The following is a 16,279-nucleotide window of genomic DNA, read 5'->3' as shown; positions in this document are numbered from 1 at the left end:
TTTTTCCCATGCTTGTCGTTTCTAAACCTTGCTACTAGATAAGATCTTTTACCTCTGTTGTGAAAAGTCACCAAATATATAGCTTGGCAAACTGCAGTTTTATTTTTCCGTGTACAGACATATTTTTGACCAGGTATTTTTCCATTACTCCATTGGGAAATATGTATTTATATCACTTGGGCTACTTTTATGTACAGTAATTTTTGGAGAAGGTCACATATTCCATCTCTGAGTTGAGATATCTGTACTAATGGATATGCTGTATCATGTGTAAAACATTGTTCTTAACTTATACAATACAGCTTGACTGAGCAGCTTTCTTTTTCAAAATACACACATCTACAAATATCACAGATGATACAAAGTGCATATTATTGCAGGTATGTCATTGTATTATTCCCAAGTGAGAAAAGCTGTGGACAACATACTCAGACATCTTGACAAGGAGGTGGGGCGGTGCATGATGCTAACCAACATACAGATGCTTAACAAAGAACCTGAAGACATGATCACGTGAGTGTTAAAGAACAACAAATCCCATTAAATACTGAGGTGCAATTTTAGAACTTTTGCACTGTTTCTGTCTATCTTGGGTCATCAGAGAATCAGCAAGAAACAGTTAGCTTATGTACACTGAAAAACTGTTTATGATAAGTTGAGCGTGCATCTCTGCTTTTTACAGTGTTTGGAATTGAACTGACTCTCTCAATACTGCCAAAATCTCTGTGTGTGTCTTAAGAATGTTTAGATGGTAGAATTTGCAAAGTCCATGGAAATTCTACCAGCCTATGTTTAGAACAGTTTTAAAGTATTGTTGCATCACCGAAGTTCAAAATAAATGAAAAAAAAAAAATTGTAAATCCCTGTTAATACTAAGTGATGTTTCAAAATTCTCATTACTGTGCATACCTATAATCAAAATAAATTATTCCTTAAAAACCCAAGTCACCTTTTCATAACAGTCTTGAATTTGAAAAGTATTCCACTGGACTGGAATCAAACCAGTGTACATCTCAGCCAGTGTTCAACAGCTGCTTTTGGCATTCTCGTCTGAACTGAATAATGAGGGAAGTTTCCAGGGGAGAATTCTAGTGAGGTGGACTTTCAGTGTGATGAATGATGGCCAAACTCAACCATCAGTTTACAGCTGATATAATCTCTATGTTTTAACGCCTTTCCTTTGCCCTTGCTTGTTGCTGTGATGAGCCAGATGAGATTTTAAACTCTTTGTGTCTTTAGCTTTGTCTCAGTTTATTTATATGAAATGCCAACATTACTGCCTGGTAATAGTTCATATTTTTCTTGTAGTATCATGGACTGTATTGCTCAGTATTTGCAGTCAGTTTTCATATTACTGTTGGGTGTCCAACTGTTTGAAAGAGGAGGAAAAATGAATTTTCAAACTCACACTTAATTTCCAGAAGATAATAGGTAGAACAGTCAGCACTTAGATGAGAAGCGTACTTCATCTTAGCTCTAATTTCCTTTCTGTGGTTTCTCAGCATCACTGAAGCGCGGTTTATTTTCAGAATCAGTGAATAATTAGACTTGTGAGTTTTAAGTTTCAGGAAGACTTTTGGTTTGGTAGCAACCTTTACCAGGGACATAAAGTTTGGAAGGCTGGGTGGTCTACAGCTGGCCATGTAAGTTAACTGCATTTCTGTGCTGTAACCAGAACAGCCTTTTATCCAGATGGAACATAATTCAGTAAAAAATGCAAGAGAAAAGAAAAACACATTATATCACGTTTTTTCTTGTTCTTCCATGGAAAAAAATAAAATTTAATGTGTTTTGTTATCAGTCTTAACCTAAACTTATGTCAACTTCTGAGCAACTTCATTAACTGTTAACTATCGACTTCTTTTAAAACAACCCTTTTAAAAACTGTAGTGTGCATGATTACTGAAAAAGCCAATGTATTGTTTTTATGTAATTGCTCATCACTGTATTCACAGAATTTCACAGTTCACCAGAATTAAATAATTGAGTTCTTATGGGCTTTTGTACCTGGATACAGCACTATAAACTGCGTTTTCTTTGCACCCTCCAGTGGGATATGAATTTCATTACTGGTTATAGTTAATTTCCAGGATTTAGTCAGAATAAGGTATATAAACATGTTTTTACTGGCACTTCGAAGATTTTGCTATCAGTACCTAGCTAAAATGCCCTACTGCAGGTATGGAAGCAGACTTCCACCTAAGGACAGCTGTTGGTGTCTTCATCCAGAGCTCATCCTGCTGGATCCTGAGGCAGCCAGAGATGAGCGCAGAGCCGTGTCAGAGCCTGCTTGCCAGGCACTTTGCATGCTGTGCCTGGTAGCTCAGATAAGACGGGAACTTGAGCCTCAAACTTGGATCTTCTCCTGCTAGACTTCTGAGCGGCTGATAAGCCACAGAACACCCACAGATTTTATATTTATAAATAATTACTCACTTGCCCTCATTACTGTTTCCTCTCAGATTATTATTTTGCATGCCTCATTTTTAACTGCACAAACTGTTTACAATCTCTAGGGTCTGATAATAATGAAACTCAGCAAAGCTCACTTTCCACTTTAAGTCGGCAAGGAAGACTCATTTGTTTTTGTGCAGATAAAATTACTGATAGCACTTTTGTTTTTTAAAACCATAATACAGTATTTTCCAGTAGTGATTAGTCTAACTTCTGTTTACATCAGTGACAGTAGTCCAAAGGGATTTCTTTGTAACCAAGCTGTCAAAAGGGATGTTTTGTTTTACACTTTTTCGAGTCAGTTGCTGACACCTACTTTCAAGTTGTGTCTGTTGGATATGTGGTGCAGGTATTATAAAGCAGAGATAGTTCATTGTGAAAATTGTTTCCCCATTTTATACAATTTTAATTAATCTATTAAAGACATTACCATGCCATTTTGTTAAGATAATACGTATCCAAGCTGGTAAGCATATAGGAGTGTTAAGAGAAAGAACGGGATTCAAGTGACAGTGCAAAACTGTCTTTAATCCTTGAATTAAGTAAGTAAGCCTAGTGTCACTTTATGCCTATTCTGTACCTATTATTTCAGTAAATAATCAGAGATACACTCTAAATCTTATTTTAGATTTGTGGGATAACATCGTCTTCAGGTTTTCTCTGGGGCTGAACTCAAAAGTTAGCTATCCAAATGCAGTGTCCCCACATTGAAGATTAATAGTGAATAGTATTGTGGGAAAAAACTGTGCATTTTAAAATGCTGTCATGCTCTAACTACTTCCTTTATCCTGCATAGCCAAGTAATCAGCAAGGTAAAAAAGCATGAAAAATATTCCAGGGTCTGTCGCAAGAACTTCTTTGTTCTTCAAAAAAGTTATGGGAAAGAAATCAGGATTGCATCTGTCATGAAAATAATCAGCAGCTGAAACTTGAACTACTTTTAGAAAAATTAAGGACTCTCAACCTAGTTTCTGGTTCATAGTGGACTTTAAACAGAACCACTTTCTCAGGCTGTACAGGAACAGTTAAACCATTTCAGAGATTAGAGCAGCCTTGGGGCTACTGTAACGTGTTTTAGCTGATAATGATTGCTCCATAACTGCTATCTCTGCCAGAGATCAACAGAAACTCTCTGGCCCTACCCACCTCTAAAGAGCACTTCTCTCTCAGTGTAATTATGGATGCAGCATGGTTTCCACAGGTTTGTGCCCTCTTGAGGGCAACAGTCTGGTTCTGCTGTTATTTGGCCTTCTTAGGTGTTCACCATTTACTTTATTCAGTTAATGGACTGAAGCTGCACTGGGATGGAGAACATGCCCAGCTTTTTCCTCATTACTTACATCATGCAAAAGCTGATCTTGATGGAGGAGTCCTCCCATGTTGTAACTCTATTTTGATATATCTGCCAGAGAAAAGCAGTAAGTCAATAATAGTGTACTTTTCAAGTACTGTGTAAATACTTTGTATGAATATTGTGAATGAAAAATGCCAAAATCAGAATTTTTTATTCAAGAGCAGTTTCCCTGTTTCATTGTTAGTGATTTTCTTTCTGTCCTCATATGAGGCCTCTGGTGCTCCATTATTGTCCATCCCTTCTCTGCAGAACTGTAGGTGGATCCTTTAACACCAGTACTTGTGCAATTAAAATTTTGTTTTAAATTTCCAGTGGTGAGAGAAAACCAAAAATTGATCTGTTCAGAACATGTGTTGCTGCTATTCCTCGATTGCTTCCTGATGGAATGTCAAAACTTGAGTTGATCGACTTGCTGGCAAGGTAAGCTGTTCAATCATTAAACAACTGCTGAAGGGGAGCAGAATAGAAAACTGAGCCACAAAGTGTGTAGTGCTTTCTTAGACAAAGCCACATCCATATAAAAAATAGTCTTCTGTTAATGGATAAGAGACAGAAGTTCCAGCATCATTTTACAGCCATTGTGTTTAAATTATAGACTCTTAATTTTCTAAGAGAATAAATATATAATCTAGAGCTCTTTATCATCAATGCCTAGGTTACAAGATGCTCACTATTTATTACTTTTTTTTAACCATCACACCATGCTAATTAACAGAAGAGTGGTTTTTTTTTTTTTTTTCTGTGTAGTGGAAAAACAAGAAAATGAACATTTAGTTTTGGTTCACAATTCCCACCCATTTGGCAAAATAGAATATTCTGCATGTGATATGTTTCCAAATACTTTTTAGATTAATTGATAATAATAGTTTTTATAAAATTGATTTTGTTATAAGGCAGAAAGTAAAGTTTTAATTTCTTATCCTCCCTGCTTGGATTTATTTAGATATTGAATTTATATAGGTATACTTCACTTCAGTGCAGAAGGTAGTGTAGAACACGTTCATGGTTATTTTTCAGGACGTCACAACTGTGACTTACTGTAAATAATTATGATAACAAGTGCTAGTCAGTACACAAAGCTCTGTGCGGTACACTTCAGTTCTAGTATGCAAGTCGAAGTTTTCAGCATGTGCTTGTAAGTAGATCTGGTGATAAATCAAGCCACAAGGCCCTAGCAACATATTGCTATCGTGTAACTGTGGCAAAACAATATTTTCCACTCTGTTCTTGTTTTTGAAATCTTTCAAATATCTGTGAGGAATGGCAGATGTGGGAGTCGGAGGGTTATGTGCAAAAGCATTTTTTTGTATTCTGTGAACAGCCAACTCCCAGTGATGCACTAGAGCAATGAATCAATTAATTCTGCTAGTGGTAAGGAGCACAGACAGCCAAACAAACCAAAAGGGTAAAGGTGCTGTTCCCCGTGGCAAGCTTGATTTCCTTGTATTTACATCCTGCTATAGATCAGTTATGTGTTGTTTCAAATCATTACATTATCAAATTATACAGATACCACATTAGACATGAATCCCAATTAAGGAAAATGATATGGGACATGTTTGCCTTTAATCCAATATTTTAACCAGCTTTCCGTCCTTACTAATGATCTTAACAAAGCTGGTAGAAAGCATATGTCTGTTCTGCTCTTTGACCACAGAGGATTGTTAAGATCAGACCTCGGAAATAACTTCTGTAGAATTCAGAAGGTATAGTCACTGATGTGAATTTCTTCATAAATTAGTTCTTCTTTCCTTACATCTTAGAAATGTCAAAATAACCACTGCTTTCTCCTTCTTCAAACCTCAAACTTTATGCAGAAAGGACTGTTTGTGATTGTTTAGCTACAGTTAGCATTGTAAGCATTTCTTGGGGGACTACCATGCTGGGACGTTGTAAGCAGTAGGTCAGTTTGGTAATCTTAGTCCTTGGCTCTGAAAGGAAGTGAGATATCAAGAGGAACTGAGAACAGCATCTCCAGGACATGTTTGGATGCAGTTGCATGTCTGTCCATTCTTCCATAGCAGGACCTTTGGGAAGTTCTCATCTTCTGTGCCTATTGTCACTAAAGCATTTCTAAGCCATTGATACTGTTTTAAAACAGATTCTCAAGTACAGGAAAGGAAACAGAATTTAGGTAAACATAAATGGATGTGTAATATGTTGGAAATTTTTTTTTATCAGAAAACAGTCAACAGCCAATTCATGATCCAGGCAACGTATACTATAGTGTTGAAAGAACTGGGTCGGGTCTCAGAATTGTGGAATAGGATCTTTGGGTTACAGTGGGTCACAAACTGAGCACAAGAAAGTTACTGAGCACAAGATGTTACTGTGAAGAGGCAAACCTTATACCCTGGTGTAAATAGAAATGTCTAAAATACTTGAAAAAGTTACCCTCTAATTAGCGTCATGCCTGATTTGAAGAGCTGTGTCCAGGCGGATGTGCTGCAGTTAAGAAGAGACTGACCAGAGGAAAACAGAAAATGAATGATTTAAAACATATAAACCAGGCAGAAAGGTTGAAAAAATTAGGTTTGTTTAAAATATGATAGTGTGGACTGAAAATGGTCTACAGAAGTACAGCTTCACTGAAGAAGAAAATAAACTGTTTAAGGAAGTAATACCTGTCCTTATCTTAACGTAAGTCTGCAGGCTACCCCAGCAACAGAGCTGCTTCTGCATTGTCTATATTCCATATATAATCCATTGGGTCTGGATTCACTACTTTTCCCAGCTGTGGAAAAAGTAATTCCAGGAGATTAGTCATTGCTGTTCTCTTATCACATCATAAATCTTATTACAATATTATTTCTTTTCTTAGTCTGAGGTGATTAGATTTTGAGACTAAATCAATACAAGAATGAAAGATTTTGAAAGATTTAAAATTTTTTAATAGAACCTGAAAATCTGTTTTGCAGTGATTTTGTGCAGGGCTTTGTTGTTTGGATGGAAGGTGGTTAAACATTTTCTTCTCACTGAAGATAAAATAACATGTTAGGGTTAATGGGTTCTTTTGTTCACTGTTTGGTTTTAATTTTTCATCCTCACAACAGATGTGTCTTTTGGCAGTTTGCAGAAGGAATCTGTAACTCTACAGCAAGACTTTCTTCCAGGACAGCTGTATTAAAATTAAAGCAGTACAGCAGATGCCAAGTAAATGCTGTACCTTTTACCCCTTTACTGCCCACTGGAACCATTCATTACAAATTCCAAAGCTAGGTTTTAAGTTTATCAGATTCAAGTACCAACAAGCATTTACTTGCACCCTCAAGCTACCTGTGATATGGTAGAAGTACAGAAATGTATTTTCATGCTCAATTGAATTTATTCTCATTGGGTAGTGGTCAGTGTCATTGCACAGTAAGTTGGGTTTGTAGATGTACATCTTCTGTACCTCCTTTTCCATTATTTGTGTCACTGTGGAAGTCATTTCCTGGATAGCTTAATCATTGTCTCAGGGGTCTTGCTTTGCTTTGGTTTATGGCAATCCAAAGATGAGAAAGAAACAGTCCTTCCCTAGCACAGCAAAATACTGTGATTCCAAATTCATATGAAAAGACACCGTTATTAAAAATGATATTAAAACATTATAGTTATTTTTAGAGTCATATTCACAGGAGGACAAATTTCTTTCCTTTTACATAACTAAAATGTCCCTTATGCAGCTACAATGGACTGAAATTGTTCTGAGCTCCATCTTATCATACAATTTTAACCAATTGGAATTTTACTCCCCTCTATTTGTCTGGTGTGTTTTTTTGTTTTTTTCTCCCTCGATTTCTATCCTTTTCTTTCCAATGAATTTTCAGCTACTCTATTAAACATAGATTAAATACTTCAAAAATGAGTGCTGACACGCTCCAGAAAATTATGGTCTCTTGGGCAATAAAAACAAAAAATATCATAAAGTCAGTGAACCAGGAATTGCAAGGCAGAGTGATCTGAATTTACTTTGTTCTGCCAGGCTACCAACACAGATGTGGTTTGTTAAATTTTGTGTCAATGCGTACAGATTTTCTGTGTTGAAAGAGAACATCAGCACAATGCAAATTTAGATACAAATGAAATTTAGAAAATCTGAATCTGAATCTGAATCTGAATCTGATGAAAGGACTTTCAGGGTATGAGGTGAGTTTTTAAAAGTATGGAATGTCCTTAGCCTGGTTTTCCTAATTCCCTGTCCTAAGTTGATTAAAACATGAAGTAGTTTTTGATGGAAATGCTTATTTTTATTTCTTTTGAAGATTTGCTTTCCATAATTGGGATTTTCTTCTTGGCTAAAATTGCATTTTAGCTGTTAGGCAACATAAGTGTTGCAATTCTTCTATTTCTAAATTGAAAGTAAGCAATTTGATAGATTATAAAATCAAAAAGCTTACTCTTGTATCACAATGAAGTAGAAATGGTTCACAGTACGTAACTGACTAAAGCAAAACTGTTATTTGTTTGGGGAGAAAGCAGAGTTGCCAAATTGTATACATACCTTTTAGGAGTGAAGCAATTCTTTTGGATCTGTGAATATGTTCACGTATTACTGTAGAAAGAATAACAGTGAAAACAGTCTAAGGGTGTTAATTGTGATCAGTAATAATAAAACCATGATAGCCATTTACATGGCACTGAGAATTTTCCATCAGTGTTAATTTACTGAGAAACTTGCTTGTTACCACAATAAATGCTCCCTAGATTTTCATTACCTGAGATTTACTTCTACTTACAGGCTATCTATCCATATGGATGATGAACTTCGACACATTGCACAAAATTCTCTTCAGGGTCTACTTGTTGACTTTGTTGACTGGCGGGAGGATGTGCTCTTTGGTTTTACTAATTTTCTGTTACGTGAAGTGAATGATATGCATCATACCCTACTTGACACTTCACTGAAGTTGCTGCTACAGTTGCTCACACAGTGGAAGCTTGTCATACACACTCCAGGAAAAGCTGCTGAACAGGCAAAAGCCAGATCTTCAGAGGTATGAAATGACGAGTTTTATGTCCAAGCGTTTATACTAATTAAAGGCAGAAATTGTATTCCTTTGTGCTTCTGTATTTTGTGTTTCGTATTTACTCACCTGAGAAGAATTCACACCACATAAGATTTTTTAAGGTAATTAGTTCAGCAGTCTTTTGAGGACAGACATTTCCTTGTGTAATACAGCAGATGTTATTGTTGAGCAACAGGAGAGAATGCATATCAAACTGAAGTAAGCATGTCAGCAAAAGCTCATCAAGTGAAATATGTCTGTGTAGTTGTTGCAGAAGAATATTTTCCCAGGACTGAAACTGATTAACAATGCTAGTGGGAATGTAATGTTGGGAACAGTGAAGTGGACCTTCCTTTCCTATAGACATTTCATTTGATTAATCCAAAAACACCAGGTAATATGATTGTTTCTTACAGCCTGCTGTATTCATGTGCTACTGACATTCCTGGGAACTGAGCAGCTTTGCTCCTGCTCCTTCCATCTTCACTGTCCCTTAGGTATTTTCATTGTGAGAGATGATTTTCAGACTTCTTATCACCTTACCCAGTCACTTTGGAAATTTTTTCTTTTGTGCAAGCATGGTGTCTGCTTTATATTGCAGAGAAGCATTATTCATAAATAATAGTAGTTTAAAAATGTGAGAAAGAGAAAGCCTCTAATACTCTTCAGTAAATACTACTGCACTTACTGGTGGGGTCCTCTTTGGTATAAGTTTCTAGAGGCCACATATCCCTTCATAGAGCTGCCTTCTACAGTATCATAGATCTGATATGTGTATGTCCTGATCTAAATGTGTATGTCCTGATCTAAATGTGTATGTTTGGTGGCCCTGCCAGGCAGGGGGGTTGGAACTACATGATCCTTGAGGTCCCTTCCAACCTGGGTCATTCTGTGATTCTGTGATTCTGTGATAGGACCTGGGGATCCTGCTCTCTGAAGCAGGAAAACTGCAAAATCTTGGCAGTGTGATTTACTTCTTCATCTTTTAGTAAAGAATGGAATAAAACAGAGAGTTGAACTGCAGTTTATAAAGAGGGGTCTAACCAAACAAATGCTCATGCATAGGTTTTGTGGAATAGGGTATGTTAAAACAACAAAACTCAGTGGTTTGAGGGAATGCTTTCTGTATCAAACTTAGCATTTACAAGGCCTCTGCATCTTGATTCTTTATGCGTTGTAGTTAAATAGAATATTTCTGAGAGATCTAGTTTCCAAACAATATTGCTTCATTTTTTTTCCCCTTGCATCATTCTACAGTTGATACCAAATGGATCCAGCCACAGGATACAGACTGAAAGAAGCCCCTATTCTAACGTACTACATGCAGTTGAAGGATTTGCGCTGGTTCTGCTGTGTAGTTTCCAGGTTGCTACCCGTAAACTGGCTGTTTTAATTCTCAGAGAGATCCGTGCTTTATTCCTGGCACTTGGCCAGGCAGAGGTATGGTTTTCCTTTTCTGCAACTTGGAGTTAGTGTTTTCCAAAGCTAAAGATCAAAAGTGGTATTACTGTTACTTTTAGCAGTTGCTACAGTGCAGCATGAATGTATTTAGTTTTTTTATTAACTTTTTATATGAGCTTTCCATTTCTGTTCACCTTAACATTGCAAACCTTTCTGTAGCTTGCTGGGCATGCACCCTGTACAAGAATTTGTTCAATCTGAAACTTGTACAACAACTTCATATTTTCTCTTGACATGACGTAAATGTGCAACACACTATTTTTTTTGGCTGAATGGATCATTTTTGTATTGTCAGCATTACATATTTGTATTGGAAATGAATATTGGAAATGAAACTCATTCCTTCAGCATACCATTTTATAAAAAACACAGCATAAAACACATGTAAGATTATTCACATACGTTTTCCTTGTCTAGTAAAGGTCTCTTAAGTCCTTTTTACTGATACAGAAGCATGGAGAGTCCTGTGTGCTGGTGCTCACAGCTTAGCAAGTATCTAAATGCCTTAAGAACACAAATACATGTGTTCATAGCAATGTTCTAATAATCAGTAAGCTAATTTTTCAGTCTTTTGATACCAGCTATCTGGAGTTATACAATATTTTCTTATATGTGATTTTATAGCAGTGAGCTATAGCCAGAAGTTATCTTAATTTAGAACTGCAGCATGGATTTGGTTCTAAGTTTTATGAGGAAAGGGCAAAATGCATGCTTCACTACCAAAGTATTTGGTGTTGGTTTTTTTTTGCCGTTTTAGATTCATGGCATAATTTTTAGATGGTCTGTTTCATGTACCAGAAGAACAGAAAAAAAATGGTAAGGAAAACAGCTAATTTATGTTCTCTGTGTTATGCAGGATGACGACAGGCCTATGATTGATGTCATGGATCAGTTAAGTTCTTCTATTCTTGAGAGTTTTATTCATGTGGCTGTTTCAGATTCAGTAAGTAGTACTTCACTGTTACTGCTAGTAGAGATTGACATAACAAATATAAGACATGATGTACTAAGAGCACAACTGCTAGGAATTAAAGAAATCACACAGTTTTAAGGCTCTAGCCATCTGCCCAGGAGCTCCAAAACTCCATAATATTACAGGCATCACCTGTCTATTGCTTCTGGAAGAACCATTGAGAAAGTCTTGTTATCAATGTCATATAATGCTTGAGGTGGTTGGAACTCAGTCACTGCTCTCATTGGTCTTGGAAGTTCAGGAAGAGGTAAGTTGTAGCTCCCATGCATGCTTAGAAGTACCTGTATATGCATACCTAAACACAGTATCTAGAGCATTTCATAGGTATAATGAATCCAATTTTTCTTGTGGGCTCTTGTTTAACTAACTTGCTCTACAGAAATGGTTTGTTGATAGAATGAGAACCCTACTTGCCACTGAAGGAAGCAGGATTTAAAGTGGATTAAAATTGCTTAAATGCTTATGAGGAAGGACTTGGGTGTCCTGATGAACAAAAGGTGATCATGAGCCAGCAGTGTGCTCTTGCAGCCCAGCAGGCCAACTGTATCCAGGGCTACATCAAAAGAAGTTGGTCAGCCAGAAGGGGGAAGGGATTGTACCCCTTCTGCCTTTGTAAGGCCCCATCTGGAGTATTGTGTCCAAGCCTGGGTCCTGCAGTATGAGAGGGATGTGAACATGGTACAGTGGGTCCAGAGGAGGGCCAGGAGGATGCTCAGATGGCTGTAGCACATCTGAGAAGAAAAGTTGAGGGAGCTGGGCTTGTTTAGCTTGGAGAGAGGGCTCCAGGGAGACCTCAGTGCAGCCTTCCAGTACTTGAAAGGAGCTTAGACACCAGAGAGGGACAGATTTTTTACATGGTCTGATATGGTAGGACAAGAAGGAATGGCTTTAAAATAAGAGGGAAGATTTAAGACAGATATTAGGAAGAAATTTTTTACTGGTGAGGCACTGAAGCCTCACAGGTTGCCTGGTGAGGTTGTGGATGCTCCATCCCTAAAGGCATTCAAGACCAGGTTGGATGGGGCCCTGAGGAGCCTGAGCTAGTGGGTGGCAACCCTGCCTATGTCAGGGGTTTGGACCTAGATGATCGTTAAGGTCCCTCCAACTTCAGCCATTCTCTGATTCTGTGATTCTATCATGGACACATATTCAAATACCCTTCTGAATTCCGGAGAATATTTACTGATGACACTGGTATTTATCAGACCAGCATTGCATGGTGGAGTCTTAATCATGCCTGAGGCCCTGTCTGGCTGTTCAGATGATGAACATAAGGACAGTCTATACTTGTTACAGACTGCAGCCTAATACAAGAGACTCCTGAGCTAGAAGCGTCTATGTTGACTAGAAGCATAAAAGTGTTAATCTAAAAAATCCTATAGAAGTTGGCCATAAAGCTGGAAAATAAAGACAAATACTGAGGGGAAGCATGGCTGGAAATAAATTAATTTGGCTGTGATTTTTTTTTTTCTCTTCACAGACAACAATCCCTTTAACACACAGTGTGGATTTGCAATGGCTGGTGGAGTGGAATGCAGTCTTAGTTAATAGCCATTACGATGTGAAAAGTCCTTCCCATGTCTGGATATTTGCACAGTCTGTTAAAGACCCATGGGTTCTCTGCCTCTTCAGTTTTCTTAGGCAGGAGAATTTACCAAAACATTGTCCTACTGCTCTCAGCTATGCTTGGCCCTACGCTTTCACTAGGCTACAGCTGATAATGCCTCTTGTGGATCCAAAGTAAGTGGCTTGTAGCTTTCACTTTTATAGGTTTGTGTCATTTTTCTACAGGCTGTATTAGTCTCACATTTCAGAATTGGTGTCTAAGACCTGTGGAGTTGTTACCCAGACATTCAGTTTTGAGTTACATAATTGCAGCTTGTAATGTGGAATGCTCTAGTTCTCTACCTTCATTGATTTTTGCACATATGATGTCCTGATGAACATTAAGTGATGGCTGCACATGTTCTATTCCCTTTTAATGTATGTCAAGACATTGTGTACTTAAGATTGGGAAATGATTTTAATAATTTAATTTGTTTTTAAATTCCAGTATTCCAGTCAACGCAAAGAAAACAAGTACAGCAAGCAGTGGAGACAACTATGTTACTTTATGGCGAAACTATCTGATTCTCTGTTTTGGAGTAGCAAAGCCCAGTATCATGAGCCCAGGACACTTGCGTGCTTCAACACCAGAGATCATGGCTACCACTCCTGATGGAACAGTGAACTACGATAATAAGGTGATGCACCTTGCTTCAAACAAATTATTCAGTATCTGCATGTAAAATAATGCTGGTGGAAGTAAATCCTGATGAAAGGCTTGGGAGAGTGTTTTGATCTATGCAAGCTGGGTAAGGCATGCAATTACTAAAACTTAAGTTTATCATGAGGTGACAAAAATATTTGGCAAAAGCTTTGGCATTTTCAAAATAGTATTTTATTTTATTTTCTGAATTCTGAGTGATGTATATTCAAAGCATAGACATTTTGTATGACATGTTAAAGTTAACTTGCCATTCCCTTTCTTTACTTGTGAAGGACTCCTGTAAATCTATAGCATAAAGAGATTAAGGGAAATTCCTGAATACACATTGTATGCCTGCTGGACATGAAAGAATATTGAAATATTGTTTCAAGTAGTAGCTCCTGAGAGAAGCAGTAGCACTATAATGCAATTACTGGAATATTTTAATGAAATAGCAAATTAAATAAATTGCTATAATGTGAATGAAGGTAAAGGGATTTCTCAAATCTATTTATTTGCTAGGCCTTATTGAGATGACTGTGGTGTAGTAGACATTCAGTTAGACTGGTGTATTAATATCCATAATGGTAACATTATTTCAACATGTTTTAAACTACATATTGATTCTTAGTGCTATCTTCTTTAACATATATACTCAGTATTCACATCCTGGCTATGAAGTGTCAATCATTTCTTAATATATTTTAGGCTATTGGAACTCCATCCGTTGGAGTCTTACTAAAGCAGCTAGTGCCTTTGATGAGACTTGAAAGCATAGAAATAACAGAATCACTTGTACTAGGATTTGGAAGAACAAATTCCCTTGTTTTCAGGTACTTCCCCATTTCTTATATTGTCAGTTTTTTTTATTTCTGATTCAAATGTTTCGCTTTTGTTGTAATTTTTGATGTAATTTTTGTTTTGCAATTTAGACATTAGTTTATATGCAATCAATAAAATGATGCTTGTCAGAGAAGACTGGATTGTATTTACCTTTTTTTTCCCCTCAATGTAGGGAATTAGTAGAAGAACTTCACCCACTGATGAAAGAAGCCCTAGAAAGAAGACCAGAGGTCAGTTGAAGAAATTAAATGTAGCAGTTTGTTTAAACTGCAAAATGAATTTAAAAATAGTAAATTTTTTGTCTCTGAAAAACAAAGATCCCCAGATAAGCTCTGTGTGCAAGAAACAATAGCTGTATATAAGAACATAAATTAAATGATTGCAGTAAATCTTAGTTTAATTTAAATTTGATCAGTGATACAGAGTGTACAGGCACAAGCCCCAGAAGCCACCACACACAGTGCTCTCATCTCCCCCAGCTGCTTTTGCTCTGCCATGCTTCCCCTCATTTGCTATCTCAAGTTCATGCTAGAAGAGCACTGCTTTGGCTGTAGTGTCGCCCTGTGTTACAGCAGGCAGTTTGTAGAAAACTGTCAGTGACTGAGAGAGGTATTGCATAAGTTCTGCTAGGCAGCATGGGCATAGCCAGATTTCTTGGGGTCTTTGGGAGCACTGTGAATATGAGGCCATCTGTACTACTTGACTTTGGGGCATTGAGCAGTTCTTGTCTCTGCTCAGCAGTACAGACATAGCCGTTGTGTCCACGCAGTTCTGCTGAATACAGAGAGCAGTGTATTGATACCGTTCGCTGCCCAGACTAGTTTACCTGGTTCTCCAGCAGTTTCATACTGTGTATTCACTGCACTGTTCTCCACAGCAGCATCATTAAATTACCCTCATGGTGACTTGGCATGCTGTCCCTGTCTGCCAAGTCATGGTCTTTAGTGCAGAAACCACGTAGAAAATAGTGAACAGAAAGAGCATAAGTCACGAATAGGCAGAGGATCTCAGCTGTTCCCAATATTGTAATAAACAACAACAAAAAAGTCACTTTGCAGGAACTTAGTTTATGTTAAGTTTTACATGGACAGTTCTTAATAACTCTCTGTCTGGCAAACATCAACTTACCATTTCCACTTTGCATGGAAATTTCAATAAGAAATAGATATATGAGAAGAAGAGACCACAGTGTGAATTCCCATCTTTCTCCTGATACAAATCGTGCCACCTTCCAGTAAGCACTGTCACTGGTAAACCCAAGGGTGATTGAATGGGTCAGGTAGCAGTAGAGAACATGGCAAGCCTCCATGTGAGCAGGCAACTGTCCAACACACTAGAAATAGCTTTTTTGAACAGACATATGCCACAGAAAGAGAATTATCAGTACAGCCAATAATTTTAGGGGTAAACCAGTATGGACTGTACACAAGATCCCCCATGTGGGCGCTGCAGCTGAGTTTGCCAAGGGGCAGTGATACAGCACTGGCTGTGATGCTGGTGCAGGGGACAGCTGTGCATGTTCAATACTGTATTATAAAAAAAAGAAGTTTTCTCTCCATGTATGCTTCCCAGAACCCTTAAAGCGTAAAAGGAACAAATCAGGCCTTCAAGTAGGACAAATCAAATGGCATAATGATTTGAGCAAAACCTTTGGCTAAACTGCTACTGGCTGCCAGTCCTGAGTCAGAATAAGCAGGGAAAGTGTCACTTTCTTTTCCCAAGCATCTGCTACTGGCCATCAGCAAGGCCAGAGTATGAGGTGAGATTAGCCTTTGATCTGATTCAGTATAGCTGTTCATACATTGTGAAGAGGAAAATTCGAGCTTTCTCTGAGCTTTTCTTGTCCAAGCAGCAAATTTCTTTGAGGGCAGAAGCAGCTTTTTGACCTTCTCAAGCTTTTTCCTTTGTGAGGATGCAAGATAGAAGGAAACAAGTCATTTCAGCCCTTCAGCAAGGAA

General features: G+C 37.6%; 1 protein-coding gene across 8 annotated transcripts in view; it reads left to right on the top strand.

Annotated features, from left to right (window-relative positions):
* FRY (FRY microtubule binding protein) overlaps positions 1 to 16,279 on the top strand; it is a 237,615-nt gene that overhangs the window by 145,267 nt on the left and 76,069 nt on the right. For all 8 annotated transcript variants that reach the window (XM_048934593.1, XM_048934595.1, XM_048934589.1 and 5 more), the window contains 9 exons: positions 381 to 513; positions 4,121 to 4,228; positions 8,529 to 8,784; positions 10,054 to 10,236; positions 11,114 to 11,200; positions 12,711 to 12,970; positions 13,284 to 13,473; positions 14,187 to 14,311; positions 14,494 to 14,551. In XM_048934593.1, coding sequence (XP_048790550.1) covers positions 381 to 513; positions 4,121 to 4,228; positions 8,529 to 8,784; positions 10,054 to 10,236; positions 11,114 to 11,200; positions 12,711 to 12,970; positions 13,284 to 13,473; positions 14,187 to 14,311; positions 14,494 to 14,551 — 1,400 coding nt within the window. The remainder of the gene's footprint in view (positions 1 to 380; positions 514 to 4,120; positions 4,229 to 8,528; positions 8,785 to 10,053; positions 10,237 to 11,113; positions 11,201 to 12,710; positions 12,971 to 13,283; positions 13,474 to 14,186; positions 14,312 to 14,493; positions 14,552 to 16,279) is intronic.

This window comes from Lagopus muta, chromosome 1, assembly GCF_023343835.1.
Source record: "Lagopus muta isolate bLagMut1 chromosome 1, bLagMut1 primary, whole genome shotgun sequence".
NCBI classification, from domain to species: domain Eukaryota; kingdom Metazoa; phylum Chordata; class Aves; order Galliformes; family Phasianidae; genus Lagopus; species Lagopus muta.
Note: the sequence above shows the minus strand (reverse complement) of the source record. Positions and strands in the feature narration are given on the sequence as shown.